At 39.7% G+C, this 17763-nt stretch overlaps 1 protein-coding gene across 2 annotated transcripts in view; it reads left to right on the top strand.

Annotated features, from left to right (window-relative positions):
- Nucleotides 1-10216: 10216 nt before the first annotated feature.
- Nucleotides 10217-17763, top strand: part of MYH10 (myosin heavy chain 10) — an 87868-nt gene continuing 80321 nt past the window's right edge. For both annotated transcript variants that reach the window (XM_014055943.2, XM_087709780.1), the window contains exons 1-2: nucleotides 10217-10332; nucleotides 15720-16092. In XM_014055943.2, coding sequence (XP_013911418.2) covers nucleotides 15748-16092 — 345 coding nt within the window. In that variant the 5' untranslated portion in view covers nucleotides 10217-10332; nucleotides 15720-15747. The remainder of the gene's footprint in view (nucleotides 10333-15719; nucleotides 16093-17763) is intronic.

Here is a 17763-nt window from a genome sequence, read left to right as displayed (position 1 = left end):
GCGGTCTGCCTCTGAAGATGGCAGCCAAAGCTCCTGGTGAAACGTCAGGACAGCAAAAAACTATGTCTGATTATTTAGTCTCAAAGCTCATCACTGTTGACCATGGAAGCCCACTGTAAACAAGCCAGAATATATAAGTCAGCAAGAACCCTCAGTTTATAAAGCTTGTCTTTCTTAGTAGGCAGAATTATTCTTTGGATTTAGATATTTTAGCAACAGTTGTAAAAAGAGGAGATAGGGAAGGGAATGGACTTCTTGTTCACATATTGGTCTATTATTTATTTTTCAGGGAAAATTAGAGTAGGAAGACAACAAAGATACTAATGAAGAAGAAAAATAACAGCTCCCAAAAGAAACCAGCATGGCTGTATAAAGAACTCTCTGACAAATTGAATGTCAAAAAAGTTAAGTATAAAAAGTGGAAAGAGGGGGACATAACTAAGGCAGAATATCAGTAAATAGTCCGAGCCTGTAAAGATGAAGTAAAGAAAGCTAAGGCTCAGAAATGAACAAAGGCTTGCCACAAAAGTAAAAAATAACAAAAAAGCTTCTTCCAACATGTTAAAAACAAGAAAAAGGTTAAGGAAACAATTGGTCCATTGTTGGGAGAAAGTGGCAAGAAGGTGACAAGCAACAGGGAGAAAGCAGAACTATTTAACTCATTTTTTTGCATCTGTCTTTACACAAAGGGATAAAACAGTCCAGCCTATCAAAAACAGCACTACAAAAATCAGATTAGGAACACAAATTGAAATAGGGAAGAAAATGGTAAGTGAGCACCTGTCTACCCTAGAGGAGTTCAAATCACCAGGACTGGACAGATTATACCCCAGGGTTCTGAAGGAACTGGCAGATGAGGTCTCCGAACCATTGAACTATATCTTTCAGAGATCCTGGAGCACCGGGGAACTGCCAGAGGACTGGAAAAGAGCTGATGTAGTTCCCATCTTCAAAAAAGGGGAAAAAATAGATGCAAGAAACTATAGACATATCAGCCTGACCTCAATACCAGGAAAGATAATCAAGCAACGAATTAGCGAACACCTAGAAGTAAACAAAGTAATAGCCAAAAGCCAACATGGGTTTGTCAAAAACAGATCATGCCAGACTAATCTTTTTGCATTCTTTGACAAAGTGACAAAATTAGTGGACCAGAGGAATGCCATTGATGTAGTTTATTGGACTTCAGTAAGGCATTTGATAAGGTAGATCATAACCTACTACTAGATAAAGTAGAAGAATGTGGGTTGGACAACATCACCACCAGATGGATTCGTAACTGGCTGACCAACCACACTCAACGTGTAGTCCTCAATGGAACTGCATCTACATGAAGGGAAGTATGCAGTGGAGTACCCCAAGGCTCTGTTTTAGGCCCAGTACTCTTCAACATCTTCATCAATGATTTGGATGAGGGAATAAATGGGGAACTCATCAAATTTGCAGATGACACCAATCTGGCAGGAATAGCCAACACTCCAAAAGACAGGCTTAAGATACAGAAGGATCTTGACAAACTTGAACATTGGGCACTATCTATAAAATGAAATTCAATGGTGAAAAGAGTAAGGTTCTACATTTAGGCAACAAAAACGAAATGCACAGGTAGAGTATATGTGGTACCTTGCTCAACAGTAGTAACTGTGAAAGGGATCTTGGAGTCCTAGTGGACAACCATTTAAATATGAGCCAGCAGTGTGCAGCAGCTGCCAAAAAAGCCAACATAGTTCTAGGCTGCATAAACAGAGGGACAGAATCAAGATCACGTGAACTGTTAATACCACTTTATAATGCCTTGGTACGACCACACTTGGAATACTGCATTCAGTTTTGGTCGCCACGATGTAGAAAAGATGTGGAGACTCTAGAAAGAGTTCAGCGAAGAGCAACAAAGATGATTAGGGGACTGGAGACTAAAACATATGAAGAATGGTTGTAGGAACTGGGTATGTCTAGTTTAATGAAAAGAGGGACTAGAGGAGACATGATAGCAGTGTTCCAATATCTCAGGGATTGCCACAAAGAAGAGGGAGACAAACTATTCTCCAAGGCACCTGAGGGTAGAACAAGAAGCAATGGGTGGAATCTAATCAAGGAGAGAAGCAACTTAGAACTGAGAAGAAATTTCCTGACAGTTAGAACAATTAATCAGTGGAACAGCTTGCCTCCAGAAGTTGTGAATGCCCCAACACTGGAAGTCTTTAAGAAGATGTTCGATAGCCATTTGTCTGAAATGGTATAGGGTTTCCTGCCTAGGCAGGTGGTTGGACTAGAAGACCTCCAAGGTCCCTTCCAACTCTGCTATTGTATTGCATTGTATTGTAAGATATCATTTTGATGCTTTTTTTGAACAATGGCTTTTACCTCTATTTGTCCTTTTTTAAAACCAATTAGATATTTCAAGTTCACAGGTCTCGGGGGGGCTCGGATTTCAATCCCTTTTGCCAACCCTTCCTGGATTAGCTGTATGCTAACCGAAACTGCAGGTAGCCCCTAAGAATGGTAGAAGTGTTTTCAACTGGTAAGCTGATTTTATTACTCAAAGAGAGACGGTCCGCATTAAAATTTAAGCTAATTGAAACCAAAGAACAGAAGAATCTAGCGGCGAATTGTTTTTTTTTTAAATGGATTTATGGCTGGTGGTTACCCTATTTCTTAAACGCTTTAAGGAATTCTTCAACATTTCCCCCTGACTCTTTCTAAGTGGGTTGTAAAACTAACGATCTGACACTTTTATTGCTTGGCTGTGTTGGTCTAAGATCAGATAAGATTGCACAGCTCCCAGCGTGTTTTTACTTGCAAATATCTTAGAGTCTCTAACTGCGACACAACATGGCGTCGAATTATATTCCCAAGGGCTCGCTTCATACACTTTTTTCTGCATTTCGAAAGCTGTTTGATTCTTATCAAAGATTTGAAAAAAAATTGGATTATTTGACATTAAAACTTGAAGGAAAAGGTGAGAACGCTGAATGTTTGAACATTCCTGAAATACAAATGAAAAATGTGAGAAATGACGTCTGGTCTATCTCGGAGGAAGGAAGAAATGCTATGCTGGAAAGTGCGGGGAGCTAAAGAATCTACACTTTATGAAACATCATTGGCAGATTTCATAATTCCACCTTCGAGAATTAAAGTCAATTTGAAAAGTTTAACAAGCCTGGGACAACATTATTATCTCATCAGAGACATTCTGAGCAAAAAGGTGTGAAGATATCCCTGTTTGGACTTGCTTATAAAAACATTTGGTAAATCTATTCAACGAATGGCAATAGGACTGAGAAGGTTTTGTTATTGGAGAGACATAGGCTGACAGATGGAAGAATACAACTTAAAATTAGCTAAATCTAATTACTCTTATTTGTAATAGATATAGCTGAATAATAACTGATATTGATAGTAATGTATATAATGTGGAGTTGATATGATAAATAATAATTGGATATGAGAAAGAAAGGTTGGAAATACTTTTGGACTATATATAAAGGTTATTAATTACAATAATTACCACTATTAAAAAATAAAATATATACAGTTAAATATTAATTAATATGGGGAAAATGTTATGATATATGATATAACTACATAAAGAAGGGAGAATGATAATAAACTATACTGCATGGAAGATGGACTTTTTGGTATTAAAAATTATGGTTGCTCAGCTAAAATAGGATATGAGGATTTGATGTTAATAGAGGATTTTACAAACAAGTAAATGAAATGTCAGCAGGTGTTATGGATTAATTCTTTGGCATAGTTAAGGATGAAGGATGTTTAAATAACTGTAGTCAACTAAAAGTGGAGGTATAATGATGTTAATATGGTAAACATTTGAGTTAAGATATTTGAATTAATATGAATTAATGGAAGAGATGCACCAAAACATGTAACCAGCTGATATACTTTTTTAAAATTTATATATATATATATATATATATATATATATATATATATATATATATATATATATATATATATATATATATATATATATATATATATATATATATATATATATATATATATATATATATATGTTATATTTATGCTGATAAATAAATAAAGGGAGACTAGTATAGATCTATTTCAAGCTATTTAGCTCTCATCAGCTAGCCATACCCAAATTTGGTAATCGAACCTGTGCTCCATTGCCTCCCAGGCAGGGAGTTAACCATTTGAGCTACAGAGAACGACTCCTTATCAGCCAGCCAGGGTGGGAGGTATATACTTAAAGTCACAACCCCTGGTATGCCCAAGTATGGGAGGAAGGTCACACTTCCACTCTCTGTCATTAGGCTCGTCACAAGAGACCATCCAGACAGAAACCCAATATTTTTTACTGTTGCCTTTTTTGTTACATTTGTTATATTTATGCTGATAAATAAATAAAGGGAGACTAGTATAGATCTATTTCAAGCTATTTAGCTCTCATCAGCTAGCCATACCCAAGTTTGGGAATCGAACCTGTGCTCCATTGCCTCCCAGGCAGGGAGTTAACCATTTGAGCTACAGAGAACGACTCCTTATCAGGATGACTCCTTATACCTGTGTTCTTTTTTTTGTTTGTTTTTGTTTTTGTTCTTTGTTTTGTTTTTTTCTTCCCTGCCTTGTCTTTTGTTCTTTTTGTCTTTTTTCCCCCCCCACTGATGTGGGCATGTATTGTTTAAGATTATTATTTTTATTAATATTTTTAAATAATAATTACAGTCAAATGAAAATGGATATATGATGATGGTGATATGTATGAATATTTAAGTTAAAATGCTTGAGTTAACATGAGTTATGTTTGTTGACTGGGGAGGAGATACATGAAAGTATATTTGTGACCGACTGACACATTTTTTATAGCATGTAAAGAAAGATGTTGTACGGTACTTGTTTGAAATTAAAAATTTAAAAAAAATTAATTAAAAAAACCATGTGGTTTTGTCCATCAATAAACCATCTTTCCAATCAGCCTCCATGTTTCCAGTATTTTTCTTGTCACTTAGAACTGAACCAGATGGATATTTTTTGCCAACAACTGTAATGTGTGCCATCATATATTAATGGAATTAACAACTTGGTATCAAGATTCAAAAGAAGAACAAAGTAATATGAACGAATTTCAACCTTCCAGGAACACTTCAAAACAGACTTGAAAGTGACAGATTTTGGGTGAAATAAGAAGAAGATGATGATGATGATGATGATGATGATGATGATGATGAAGAAGAAGAAGAAGAAGAAGGAGAAGGAGAAGGAGAAGGAGAAGGAGAAGGAGAAGGAGAAGGAGAAGGAGAAGGAGAAGGAGAAGGAGAAGGAGAAGGAGAAGGAGAAGGAGAAGGAGAAGAATAAGAAGAATTAAAGAGCACCATTGACTGAAAAATTGGTGAACTCACATACCTTAAAAGATTTCGGGCAATGTCAGGTCTCAGCAAATACAAGTGATTTTTGACACTAAGCACAACATGGCTCTCTTTCCATAATGTTTATTCCTTTCTGGGAGATCTTGATACCATTATTTGTGCCATTTGTATTTGATTAAGCATTTGTAAAAAAAAAAAAACATATGGACAAAGCACAGTAGAAGCAGATGGGAATACATCTGCAGTGTTAAGGGCTGGGTTTTGGCTGCTCCATAAAGCAAATTTTGAAAAACAGTATTATTATAGTTCAACACAAGACAGTTAATAAAACTTGATGACCTCATGCTTTTCTTAGTCTTTTATCTCCAATATATTCCAGGATGTTTTGACACTAAATGTGATGTGCATCCACTAGTAAACTGGAAAAGTTATTTGGTTAATTTCCTCATAAACAGTTTCAGAGATGGCTAGCCCAAAACATATTGTTTGCAGAGGACAAGCAAAAATTCTTTCTCCAAGCACCAAAATAACTTGGTGTTTAAATTAACTTGGCATCCAACAGAGAAAATTCCATTTGCATATCCAAGTGAACCAGTATATGAGCTCTTTGGGCTTAACCAACCATGTTTAGTGGCCTCAACTGCTGAAATTTATAAACCATGGTTTATATAAAAACAAGTTTCAGAATCCTTTCCAAAATTTAGTAATAATTATTTCCTTCAATAGAGTTTAGACAATTAACATTTTAAATAAATACTTTCTGGAGGAAAATGGAAAATCAAAACTCAGTCCATAAGTAATATTTTACATCACCACTTTTATACCCCAAAACTTAAATGAAAATCTACTTATTTGCAAAAATTAAGTTTAAAGAAATCATAGCTTATCACAAATTGTGGATCCAAAGAAAAGGAGTCATCTGAGAAAATTATCCTGCCTAAAATTAAATCCATGGTGATGCTATATAAATATAACCCAAACCCATTTCTCAAGGAAATAATAAATTCATTCTGCCTCTTCTGTTTAATCCTGATTGATCTATTTAATTCAGTTGGCTTCTTTTCCAACTGAAAAAGAGAGAAAACTCCTTCAAAAAATGGAAAAGCAAAGCTCTTGCCTCGTCTGTTTTCTTTCCTTTTCAAACAAGTTTAAATAATAACTTGTTCTTTTTTCATCACCTTGATTATTTTCCACTGCTCTATCAACAATAATAATTTCAGTCAAAATCATGCTGAGATTTATAGATATGCAAAGAAACCTCGAGGTATATTAACATAATTATGAAACATAATGCTCATAGTGTAATTCTTGCAACAGACTATACTGTAACCAGCATTATGACCATGTTGTAGAAAGGGGTGTGCATTGATCAATTTAGACAGCATGGGAAGCTATAGTTTGGTTTATTGGGATATTAGAATGATACATGAAGTTAATGTAATATGCCATACACAAAACAATCTGGCTTAAATTTTAAAATGTACATTTAGTCCTACTTTATTTTATCCTTAAGACCACTGTGGAACTACAGTATGAATCCAAATATTCCTCACCTCTGACCATGCTGGGAGTTGTGGCATGTAGGGGAGTATCAATTCATTACCTCTAATTAATTAAAACTTCATTAAAAGCAGGAATTTTCTGATTAGCAGTCAGGTTCCTAGCAGAGTAACTCTGATGTATATCTGATTAGAAGCTGTAGTTGTTTTGTTGCTCTTTCCTACTGATTCACTGCAGCCAGTGAGTATGGATAAACTTCTTGGCTCTAACTTTGATTCCAGTAGGAGAAATTACTAGTCCTTGTAACAAGGTTAGCATTGTTTGGGACCCTTTCTGGTTGTTTTAAAAGTATGCATTCTTGATTATTTGGACATATAATTCTCAGTACATCTTGTTTCTCCTTCTGTTCCTTCACCTGAATATGTGTAAATCTAAGGTAGTACTTCTGACAGTATTAAGTATCATTCTGCTCTCTCACCCTCTCTCTCCAACTAGCAATTCTTCTGAACTTTCCTACAGCTTCCCAGCAACCAAAATCTTAGCTGTAGTTTGCAACTTTACAGTGATGCTTTCATCACCTATAAATATTTAAGACCAATGCTTTGGCTACTTCACATTACCAGTTCTCCGATTAGATAGGCTTTCGTGATCTGGCTATGTTTGTTTTGTTCAACATGGCTTGGCTGATTCCTCCCAATCAGTTCTCTAGGGACTAAGATTTCAACACAATGTTTAAAACTCACATAAAGTATTTTTTTGTTTGCCAAACCAACTGCTGCGTTTGTTAATGCAGAAACAGCATGAAGAAATTAAGATGTTTCAGTATTTAAATTACAAGTCACATTTGATAGCTTGAGAAAAAGGTAGTATATATATACTATGATTAGCATAAGTATTTTCTGTTGGAGGGGGATGCTACCATACATTATAGGTAGCTCTAAAACTGCAAACGTTTGTTTTTACAGTAACTTGAATAATCCTAATTTCTACATAGTAATGAGAAGTTGGCCTTTTTATTCTTTCTTCACATTATTTACCCCTACAGAGGGAATGGCTCTTTCGGCAAATCCACAAACATGTTTGCAAAAGCAAATGTGAAAATGAGATATTTAGAAAGCAGGTTGAGGGCATCTGGTGAAGATTCCAAGGATTGTGTGCTTAGAACTTTACATATATATATCTTTTCTCATGACAGATTCTATTATGTACATTACTGGCATTTAAATTTTTATTTTTTATTTTCCTTGACTCTGAATTTGGAGCATTTTCCTTCCTTCCCTTCCTCCCTCTCTCCACCTTTTCCCACCCTTTCTATTCCTCCCTCTAGCTCTCCAATTCCCATCTAGTCTCCTATTTAACTTGCTTGTTGGAAGCAGGAAGGGAGAAGGCACTACAGAGAAGCTAGCAGGAAATTGAAGGCCAGAACTAATAGGCAAGTAAGAGGCAGCTGCTGAGTGAGGGAAAGATTGAAGGGATCTGCGTGTTATAGGTCAGGAATATTATGTGGAGGTCCATAATAGGTGCTATGTGTTTTGGGAAAGGTGTTTGTGTGTGTGTGTGTGTGCGTGCGTGTGTGTGTGTGTGTGTGTGTGTGTGTGTCAGAGATGCCATATGGGTTGGGGAGGGTGTATGAGTAGGTAGGAAAGAATGTGTGACAAGAGAGGGATAAAGGACAGTATGTGGGGTCATAAAGGTATTTAAGAGATAGCATGTGGGTCAAGAAGGCTACATGAGGACTGCAAGTCAAGATAAATGAAAGTCAAAAGATTCACCAGTCAAGAATGGTGCATGGAAAAGTGCTTGGGAAGATTCAAGAGGTGCCACATTGCTTTGGAAAGGTGTGTGGATTGAAGAGAGCATGTGTTGATGATTAAGATGTGGGTGGTGATAGTGGCGGTCGTGTAGGTCAGAGGTGGTGCAGATCAAAGGGCATGGGTAGTAGCAAGAGCCAGGAAGGGTATATGGGGATCTCTTTCCTTCCCAATAGGGTAAGTATCTGCTGTTGCGTGGGGAGGGAGCAAGGAATTGCAAGAGTGCCTGGGAAATTGTTACAGAATGTTTGTATGACAGTGACAACAGCCGCCGCCCAACCACAGTAGTACCTGTGGTTTCAGGTCACAGATTTTAGACACGTTATGCAACTACCATGTTTTCCCAAAAATAAGACCCTGTCTTATTTTCTCTTGACCCCTGAAATAAGCACTTGGCCTTATTTTCAGGACAGGTCATATTTTGGGGGAAACACGGTATGAGGTACCTTGGTTCAAAATTGTTGCCCTACAATGCAGTGTTTTGCCCAACTAAAGGCCATGACAATGAGTGTTTTATTAGTGTAGCTCTAAATAAAATTGTTCAATTTATAGAATATCTTACACAATAACCAAAGATACATTGGAGACAACAGCATGGATGGAACTCTCTAACTTAAAATTCTTCTATCTAGTATCATGACTCAAAAGCAAATGTGTTGTAAGGTGAGAGGAGGTCATCTGTGCCACATATAGAAGGCAGTGAAGTATTTATATTAAAAGTATTTGTAGTAGTAATGGAATAGATTTCTAAGAGTACATGCACTCTATGAAGAAAGCACCTAGATAGTCCAAAGGGGGAGAGACGGCCTGCATGGATAGCAGAAGGATGCAGCACTCAGCCTACTCAACTTAAGCAAGCTTTATTCTGCCCCAGCGGTAAATGCATCTTCTTTGGTGAGCAATACATCTCCCACATCAAACTAAATAGCAGTAAACGTCCCAATTAGGTTACCACGCAACAGAGAAGAGGAGCGCGCTACGACTGCAGCAGTTCAGTTACACGCCGTGTAAAGGGGCGGGGTATTGCAGGCTACGCCCCAGAGACCCCCCAACGCATTTCGATGTATCCCGCCGCTGTTTTTATAACCCCCTCGAATGTTCCCCTGGAATTCACGCGCTACCATTGACCCTCTCGCCGGGCTACCTTCCACGCCCCCCTCCCCCGTCCAGGAAAGCTGGGGGGGGGAGCAGAAGGACCGCAGCCGTGCACCTTAACACCCCCCCTCTCTCCCGCCTCACTCTACGGACGCCACGAAAGCGCCATTGAAATGAGAGCCCTCGCTAGACAGGCAGGCACAGCCACAGCCAATGGCAATCCCAGGCGAGACGGCGGGGGGGAGGCATGGGGGGCGTTTTCGGCGGCGAAGCTTGAGAAGGTTGCTATGAGGCTGGCTCGGGGCGGAGCGGGAGACGGCCAATAGGTGGCGAGAATGGACCCCGATGGGTCGGCGGAACGACCAGTGGAAGCCTGACAGGGACTTGGGGAGGGGAAGGCGGGACCAGCGGGGTGTGCTCGGTGTGGCGCTAAAGGAGCCGCGAGCGGGGGCGGGGCGGCTAGTGCGGACTCAGTTCGAGCGCGTGCTGGGGAAAGCGGCTCGGCGCCGAGCAGCAGCAGCAGCGGCAGCAGCCGGGCGGTTTATCGAGGCGGTTTATCCAGCGCTGGCTGGATTCAGGTGAGACGTGGGGAGAAGGCGGAGGCTCTGCCTCTGCACCCCTCCAGCCCCCCACCCATCTACCCATCCACCCGCCTGCCTGCCTACTATTTCCCGCCTTGTCTGGGGAGGAAGGAGGGTGGGCGGCCAGCGGGGAAGGAAGGTCGCAGGGCCTCGAGTCGGCCTGGAGTCTCCCCCCCCCCACTTGGACCCTCGGCCGTCTCCTCCCCCCGGTTGGTGTTTTCTTAAAGAGAGCCGTGCGAAAGGCATGAAAGGAGGAGCCGCTCCTTTGCCTGGGCGAGAGGGGTCGACTGGCGTTGCTGCTGCGGGGAATACGTGCCTCCTAAACGTGGTGTTACACCCACCCCATGGGAGGGTGGCGGTTGAGGGTCCTGTGGCCGGGTTAACAGCGGAAAGCGCACGTGTCTCTTTGTTTAAGGGGAGAGGTGGTCGGATGAATGGGGTGGGTGGGTGTGCGAGCGAACGAAGCAAAGGCGCCCTTTTGACTCGCCTGGGGACGGGGGTGTAACCGATCAGCCCGCGGCAGTGTGCGGTGGAGCTGCCGCTCTCCGATTCCGAGATCCTTTTGTGCGGGATCGCCAGGATCTCCTCCGCCTGCTAGGTCCCATCCTCCTCCTGGCGATCGTCTCTCTGCCGTAGGAAGATGTTGGCGTTTTTTCTATTACGGTTCCTCTCTTACTATTGGAGCATTGGAAGTTGCCTCCCGATTCACTGTGATGCATCCCTTGCCTCCCCCCCCCTCACTTGGGTTAAAACTGATTCCCAACTTGGCGATCGCGCCGGATCTACTGGCCAGCTCCCCTTAAACCGTGAGATAAGCGTTCGCCTTTCAACCGGTTGTCATCGCCTTGTTCTCTCTCCTTCCCTATGGGATATCTGGGGATATGTGGGATACTGCGTGTTATTGCAGTGGGTAGGAAGGGCCTCTCAAATATTGTTAGCGTTGCATTTTTTGCATTCCAGTTGCTTCGGGAATGTGAAATGAAAAATGCACCTTGATACATGATCTTTCTTTGATTAGGGGAACGTTGTCTAATTAAATGCAGATTCCCATAGGAGCAACGTACATAAATCAGATTAGGTAATTTAATGAAAAAAAATTGAAACCAGCTACCTATGCTCTTCCAGACCTTAATGCTGGGCCTGTACATATTTCTCAACAATGCTGCTTACTGCTGATCTAGCGTTCTGGGAATCAGCTGCCTTGCCTTAGAATAACACTTGGAGATAAAGAGAAAGGGAAGTGCTAATAACTGTTACAAATAACAAACATATGCTAGACAACTACATGTATGAAATACATGAGAATAGAATGATGCTGTAGAGAGCCTTAGGTCTTGAAGATTTTACCTTGGTTCCAGATTAGTGTCTTAGAGTAACTCTCCCATGTTTCTCATTATTGTTTGAAGTACTGTTTTTAGTTGGGGGGTGGGCACTTCAAACATGTTCCTTCCCTTCCATGGCTCCTAGTCTGTTTTAGCTGATCTTTCTGTAGCCAACCCATTCTCTAATGGTGTAATGTGAATTTAGCTACTGAAATAAGTGAAGCAGGCTGCTTTATGGCCCTCTGGTGGAATGAATGACTTCATACTTGCTTTATATTTGTTAAGCTTTAATTATTGGACTAGCTAGCATATCAGTGTAGATACTATAACATACTGAATGATTGTTTGAAAGAGGGTAGTCATTTAAAATGCCATTTATGTGGGGAATATGTATTCTTAACAGATATAGAGAATTGTTCACTACCATGTTTCCCCGAAAATACAACCTGTCCTGAAACTTAGGTCTTGCCACATTTTTCACGTGGGCAAAAATATAAGCCCCACCTCTGAAAATAAGCCCCCTGGACAACCCCCCTCCAGCCAGACAGAGCACTGCTCACCGACCTAGCGGTATCCCGAAGGTGCCGAGCCGGGGGGGGGGAAAGGCACTCACGTTGCTTGCCACTAGGTTGGGGAGTGGCGTTCTGTTTGGCCAGAGGGGGGAGTTGCCGTGCGGCTGCTCCCTTGTGAATGGGCTTCTGAAGAGCCGGGCACAGCCTCAGGGGTGAAGCAGCCATGAGGTAACCACGCTTACGAGCAGCCACCCAGCAAACCTCCTCTCCAGCCGGGGAAGAGCACCATTCACTGAACTAGGGGGTATCCCTAAGGTGCCAAGCCACGTGGCGCTCTGCCTGCCCCACAGCTCCCGCAGCTTGACACATTCGGGATACCGCCTAGGTCAGTGCATGGAGCTCTGCCTGGCTGGAGAGGGTGGTTCCGCCCCCAGCTTGCATGCCTCCCAGCCTCACCTTGCCCTGGCCCAGCTCTCCCTGCAGGGCCATGCTGCCGCCGCTGCGCTCTGAGCATAACTTTTTCTCCGGCTTCCAAACTCCGGAACTTGGCTTCCGATTCTTCCAGCAGCGGCCGCTCGAGGAGTGCACTCTATAGTTGTGGGCCCTATGGCAGCTGGCCCACAACCACTGACCTAGGATACCCCCTAGGTCAGTGAATGGCGCTTTGCCTGGCTGGAGAGGGGGTTTGCTGGGCGGCTGCTCATGAGCGTAGTCACCTCATGGTTGCTTCACCCCTGAGGCTGTGCCTGGCTCTTCAGGAGCCCGCTCGCAAGGGAGCAATCCTAAAACAGTAAGCCTTCCCCTGATAATAAGGCCCAAGCCATATTTTATGGGTCAAAAGAAAATAAGACACTGTCTTATTTTGGGGGAAACATGGTATCTAGATAGGTGTTTAATACTATCCTGGCAGGCTGCTAACTAGTATGTCACATAATAATGATCCACGTAATAATCTGAATGTCCAGATCAGGTTTTATTTTCTAAAAAATATATATTTTACAAAGTATTTTTCCTATAGTAAAATGATTTTGTATGATAATATCTTAGCAAACTGCTGAATATAGAAATTTCCCCATAATTATAACATAGCTATGATGTTATTTATTTTATCTTTCAAAATAAAAAACTTTACAATTTGAATTTGAACAACTTTTTGAGGGGTATTGGGTAAAAGTTAACTATTGAAAGAAATAGTTTAAATTTAATTTTTTTTAAAAAATGCTTATGATGTAACCAATTGTCACAAAAGCCCCATTCAAAGACTAATTAAATTCCTGAGCTTATTGCTGGTCCTTTTATAGACTTGATGAATTTAATATCCTAGTAGTAAATGACTTTATATATCCTGTGGCTGTGGCAGAAATTATGCTATGTTAAATAATTTAACAAAAGAGTTGAATACTTATTATTTACCCTATTTGAGGTGACACCTTCCTGGAATGTATTTTTAATTGGGAATTTATATTAGTAAGACTTTAAATATTTGCTAAATACTGTTTTGTCAATACTTTGAAGAAACACGTCCCCTTATATTACAAACTTTGTGCATACATTAAATTACAATCATTTTTATAAATATATAGTTTATGTTGCTCTGAAAATGTAATCAGATCTCTAAGAATGAGGTTCTAATAGTCTTACATATTTTTTAATGCTCATGGGATAGCTTTAAGTAACAAACATTTGCACTGGTAGGGACAGGCAAATGGGGAAAAAATGAATACATTCAAATACAAAAGGATTTTTCCATTTTGTATCAGTGCTGAGTGGTGCTGGGAATATTGAGGACTGCATCCTACTTTTCATTTTTAAACTTTGCTTAAAGGGTTTTTAATAAGTGAATTTCTTTATTTTCCTCTTCTAGGCTGGTGACAGTCTTCTTTAGAAACTATTTGCAAGACTCAATCTCCAAGTTCTCACCAAAGGCAGGAATATTTCTGTTCTATTTTTTAATCATTAACCAGATATCTAGTACTTTTTGTCATATTTCAGGTTCAGTCCCTTGTTCCTGGAAAGCTGTTAGGTCTAACAAATGGAGCCACTTGATTGTAAATATTTGTAGAATACAGGAACAGTTGTGAATCTACTTTCTTACTGACAACATGCATTATGATGAGTATTCTAGGGCTCTCAGTGGGCATTATAATTATAATTGGTCAAGAAGCTAAAATAATTTCACAGCTATTTTTACTGCAATAGGTGCAGATTGCTTAATAGAAAAAGTATTTCATATAAAGTAAAATTATATACAGAAACAATTATTTTTTGATGTGGAAGATACAGTTGCGAACCTTTGAATGAAATTAAGCATGATGGTTGAACACAGCTGAGATTAGATTTTAGGGAAACGGGTATAGGATTGACATGTTTATATCTGGGCAACAAAGCATCATCCTTCTGGAAGAAGTTATAGATTATGCTCTAAACTTCATCTGTATCCTGTTTTAATTCCACAGTCATTAGAATTGTCTAGGTTCCTCAAAATTGTCGAATAGCTTCAATCTCAGGTTTAATTACTAGTTCACCTTTGCTTTTATTGTAAGTTCTCAGGGTGATGTGCCTCTTATTCCTCTTCCAAATTTGTCCTTACAGTAACCCTGTAAGATGCTGCACTGAGAATGCGGATATAGCAAAAATTACCCAAGAAAATTAATAGCAGAGTAAATATTTAAATTGAGTTTCTCAAATCCTAGTCCAACATTCTTATCCTAAATAGTTGCTTATTATTTATTGGTGTGGGTGCTGTTAAGCCACAGGCTGTCACAATATTCAGCTATAGAAAAAACCAAAGCCAAGGCTGTTGTGTGGCTTAATAGCATCCACACCCAAATGGTCGATGTCCAACTCCATCCGACAATGCATATTATCTTTGCCACATTGCATTCCATTCCTGTGCACTGGTTACCAGTACTTAGCAATATCATACTGTGTCACATTAAGACGAGCTTTCACTGGACTATGATCAAGGTTGCTGAACAAGAAGGTCCTTCCTATTCACCAAGATAATGCAAAGCCCATCACAAGATTGAAATCCTGTAGGCCAGCATGGGAAACAGCTATTCACTTAACATCTATTTAATTTAACTCAAGAATGCCTGGAGAGTGGAATGGTCCAAGGTACCTTCTTCTGGCCTGGCCATCAGTAATCTCTTTACCAAACCACCTTGTTTTGACCCGCCTCACTCTGTCTGGTTGAAATTGAACAGAATTAGGTGTGATACTGGAAGAAGTGCCTCTGCCCTATATCAGTGGGTATGGAAAGATTCCCTTTGTTGCTACTGTGGTGCCAAAATGCAAACTATTAAACATATTGTGCAAGATTGTCCATGACATGCGGTCTCTGGTTCCCTAAAAGATTTGCACAAAGTAATGCCAGAGGTGATCGCCTGGATAGCTGAATTGGATATCCAGTTGTGAGGCCACTCCCTCATAGATGTTTTGTATACAGTTATGTGGATGTATATATGTTTATTTCTCTTCTGTCTTGTTCTCATCATTCTCTAATAATTGATTATTGGTAACTAATACCTTTTGCTTTTACATTTACTAGGTTCCTGTTGTGGGATAGTTCTCTAAAAATGGCTCAGAGGATTTTGCAGGAAGACCCTGAGAGGTACCTTTTTGTGGACAGAGCAGTAATCTACAACCCTGCTACCCAGGCTGACTGGACTGCTAAAAAATTAGTCTGGATTCCCTCAGAACGTCATGGCTTTGAAGCTGCCAGCATCAAAGAAGAGAGGGGAGATGAAGTGCTGGTTGAATTGGCTGAGAATGGAAAGAAAGCAGTTGTCAACAAAGATGATATTCAAAAAATGAATCCTCCCAAATTTTCCAAAGTAGAAGACATGGCAGAATTGACCTGCTTAAATGAAGCTTCTGTTCTTCATAATTTGAAGGATCGATACTATTCTGGGCTCATTTATGTAAGTAATACTTTTTGGATTGACATGTGCTAACCAAAAAAAAAAACAAACCCCTTTATTGATTGCAAATATTCAAAAAGGAAGTGCTGCTTTAGTTGGTAGACTGATTTTAAAACGTAAGCTTGGGTTTTTACTGTTTTATTAATACTATCATTTTAATTCTGATCACCAAATTATGTTTTACTTGCTATTTCTCTGAGCTTTGATACCTTTGGTTGTCACATCTGCTGATGTGGAGTGTTAGGCTATTTTGGAATAAGTCTTCTGAATAGTTCCCCGGTTATGGTATGTCTTCCTTCCTTCCTTCCTTCCTTCCTTCCTTCCTTCCTTCCTTCCTTCCTTCCTTCTTTCTTTTTTTTGAGTATGCCCCTATATTATCTACTCTGTTGTCTTTTGAGAACTAAGGAAATGACTTTTTTTATCTATCAGTTTTTTTCATTTTAAATTTTAATCTCAATGCTCAGTTTATCTTCTAATCAGTTTTATCTTTATAACTTTTATTTTATTTTATAAATGTTTACATTGTCTTGCATTTTTAACTTAAATAGCAGTGCAGATAATTTTTGTATGCTGCTCAGTCACTTTATGTGTGATAGGTGGCCATATGCACTTCATAAATGAATTTCATAGCTACATACATTAGTAGCTGCAATCTTAGTTTAAAGATAGTTTTGGAACTATCAACTGTCCTTTTTTTGTTGCAACTATCCTAAATTATATTTTATAACAAATTTGTCCATGTCAGTGATCACTATGATTTATGATGAACAAATTTTAAAACACTCGAATCCTCAGGATATCCCATTTTTATTAATTATTGATCAAGTTAAAAAGCTATTGTCAATTCAGTAGGACTGGAGTGGGTTATAAATTTTGTGTAATAAATAATAGATTCTATCTGTTTTTTACTTTGTTCTTTAACTTCTGGTATTTAATAACTGCTACATCCTCTTGTCTAATATAAGCTAAAATGTGGAGCCTTCCACTGATTTGAGTTGTAAAACAATATAGCTTGTATTTCTTTTTATGTTGGCTTCTTACAAGTGTCCATCCAAGGTTGATATATTATGGTAGCAGAGAGGACCTAAGGATCCATTGATTAGCTTTAAAAAGTTATTCAATTCCATTAGATCAGGCCTGTCAAACTGGGAGCTTGCGGGCTGGATGCATCACATGCAAGCCACGCCCACTCTGGCTCCGCAAAGGCAAAAACGTCATGATACATGACAATAAGTCACATGACGTGATCAAGTTTGACGCCCGTGCATGACTGAAAAGTAAGAGATGGTTTCTAATAGATACCAAGGAAAGTCTCTGAAGTTACATTGGTTACCTTGTGAATATGTGTTAATTTACTTGGAAAACAGAATAAATATATTTAAGCATTTGTTTTAAGAATTTCTAGATTACATGTAGCCATCACTTAACAACTGCTCATTTAACAATCATTTGAACTTACAACAATGCTGAACAAGTGGTGCTTATCTATCCCTGGAATTTTGGCCAGTGCGGCGGTCATGTGGTGCGAATTGGGTGCTCAGCATCTGGTTCACTATTATGACGTCTCATAAGGGTGGCTCATATGAGTACCTTTTGCGATAACCTTTGCTGGCTTCCAACAGCAAAATCAGCGTAGGAAGTTGCAAATGGTGATCGCGTGACATCCTCGCA

Source organism: Thamnophis sirtalis, unplaced genomic scaffold (assembly GCF_051295495.1).
Source record: "Thamnophis sirtalis isolate CommonGarterSnake01/CBP01778 unplaced genomic scaffold, rThaSir2_p1.2 scaffold_3, whole genome shotgun sequence".
Lineage (NCBI taxonomy): Eukaryota > Metazoa > Chordata > Lepidosauria > Squamata > Natricidae > Thamnophis > Thamnophis sirtalis.
Note: the sequence above shows the minus strand (reverse complement) of the source record. Positions and strands in the feature narration are given on the sequence as shown.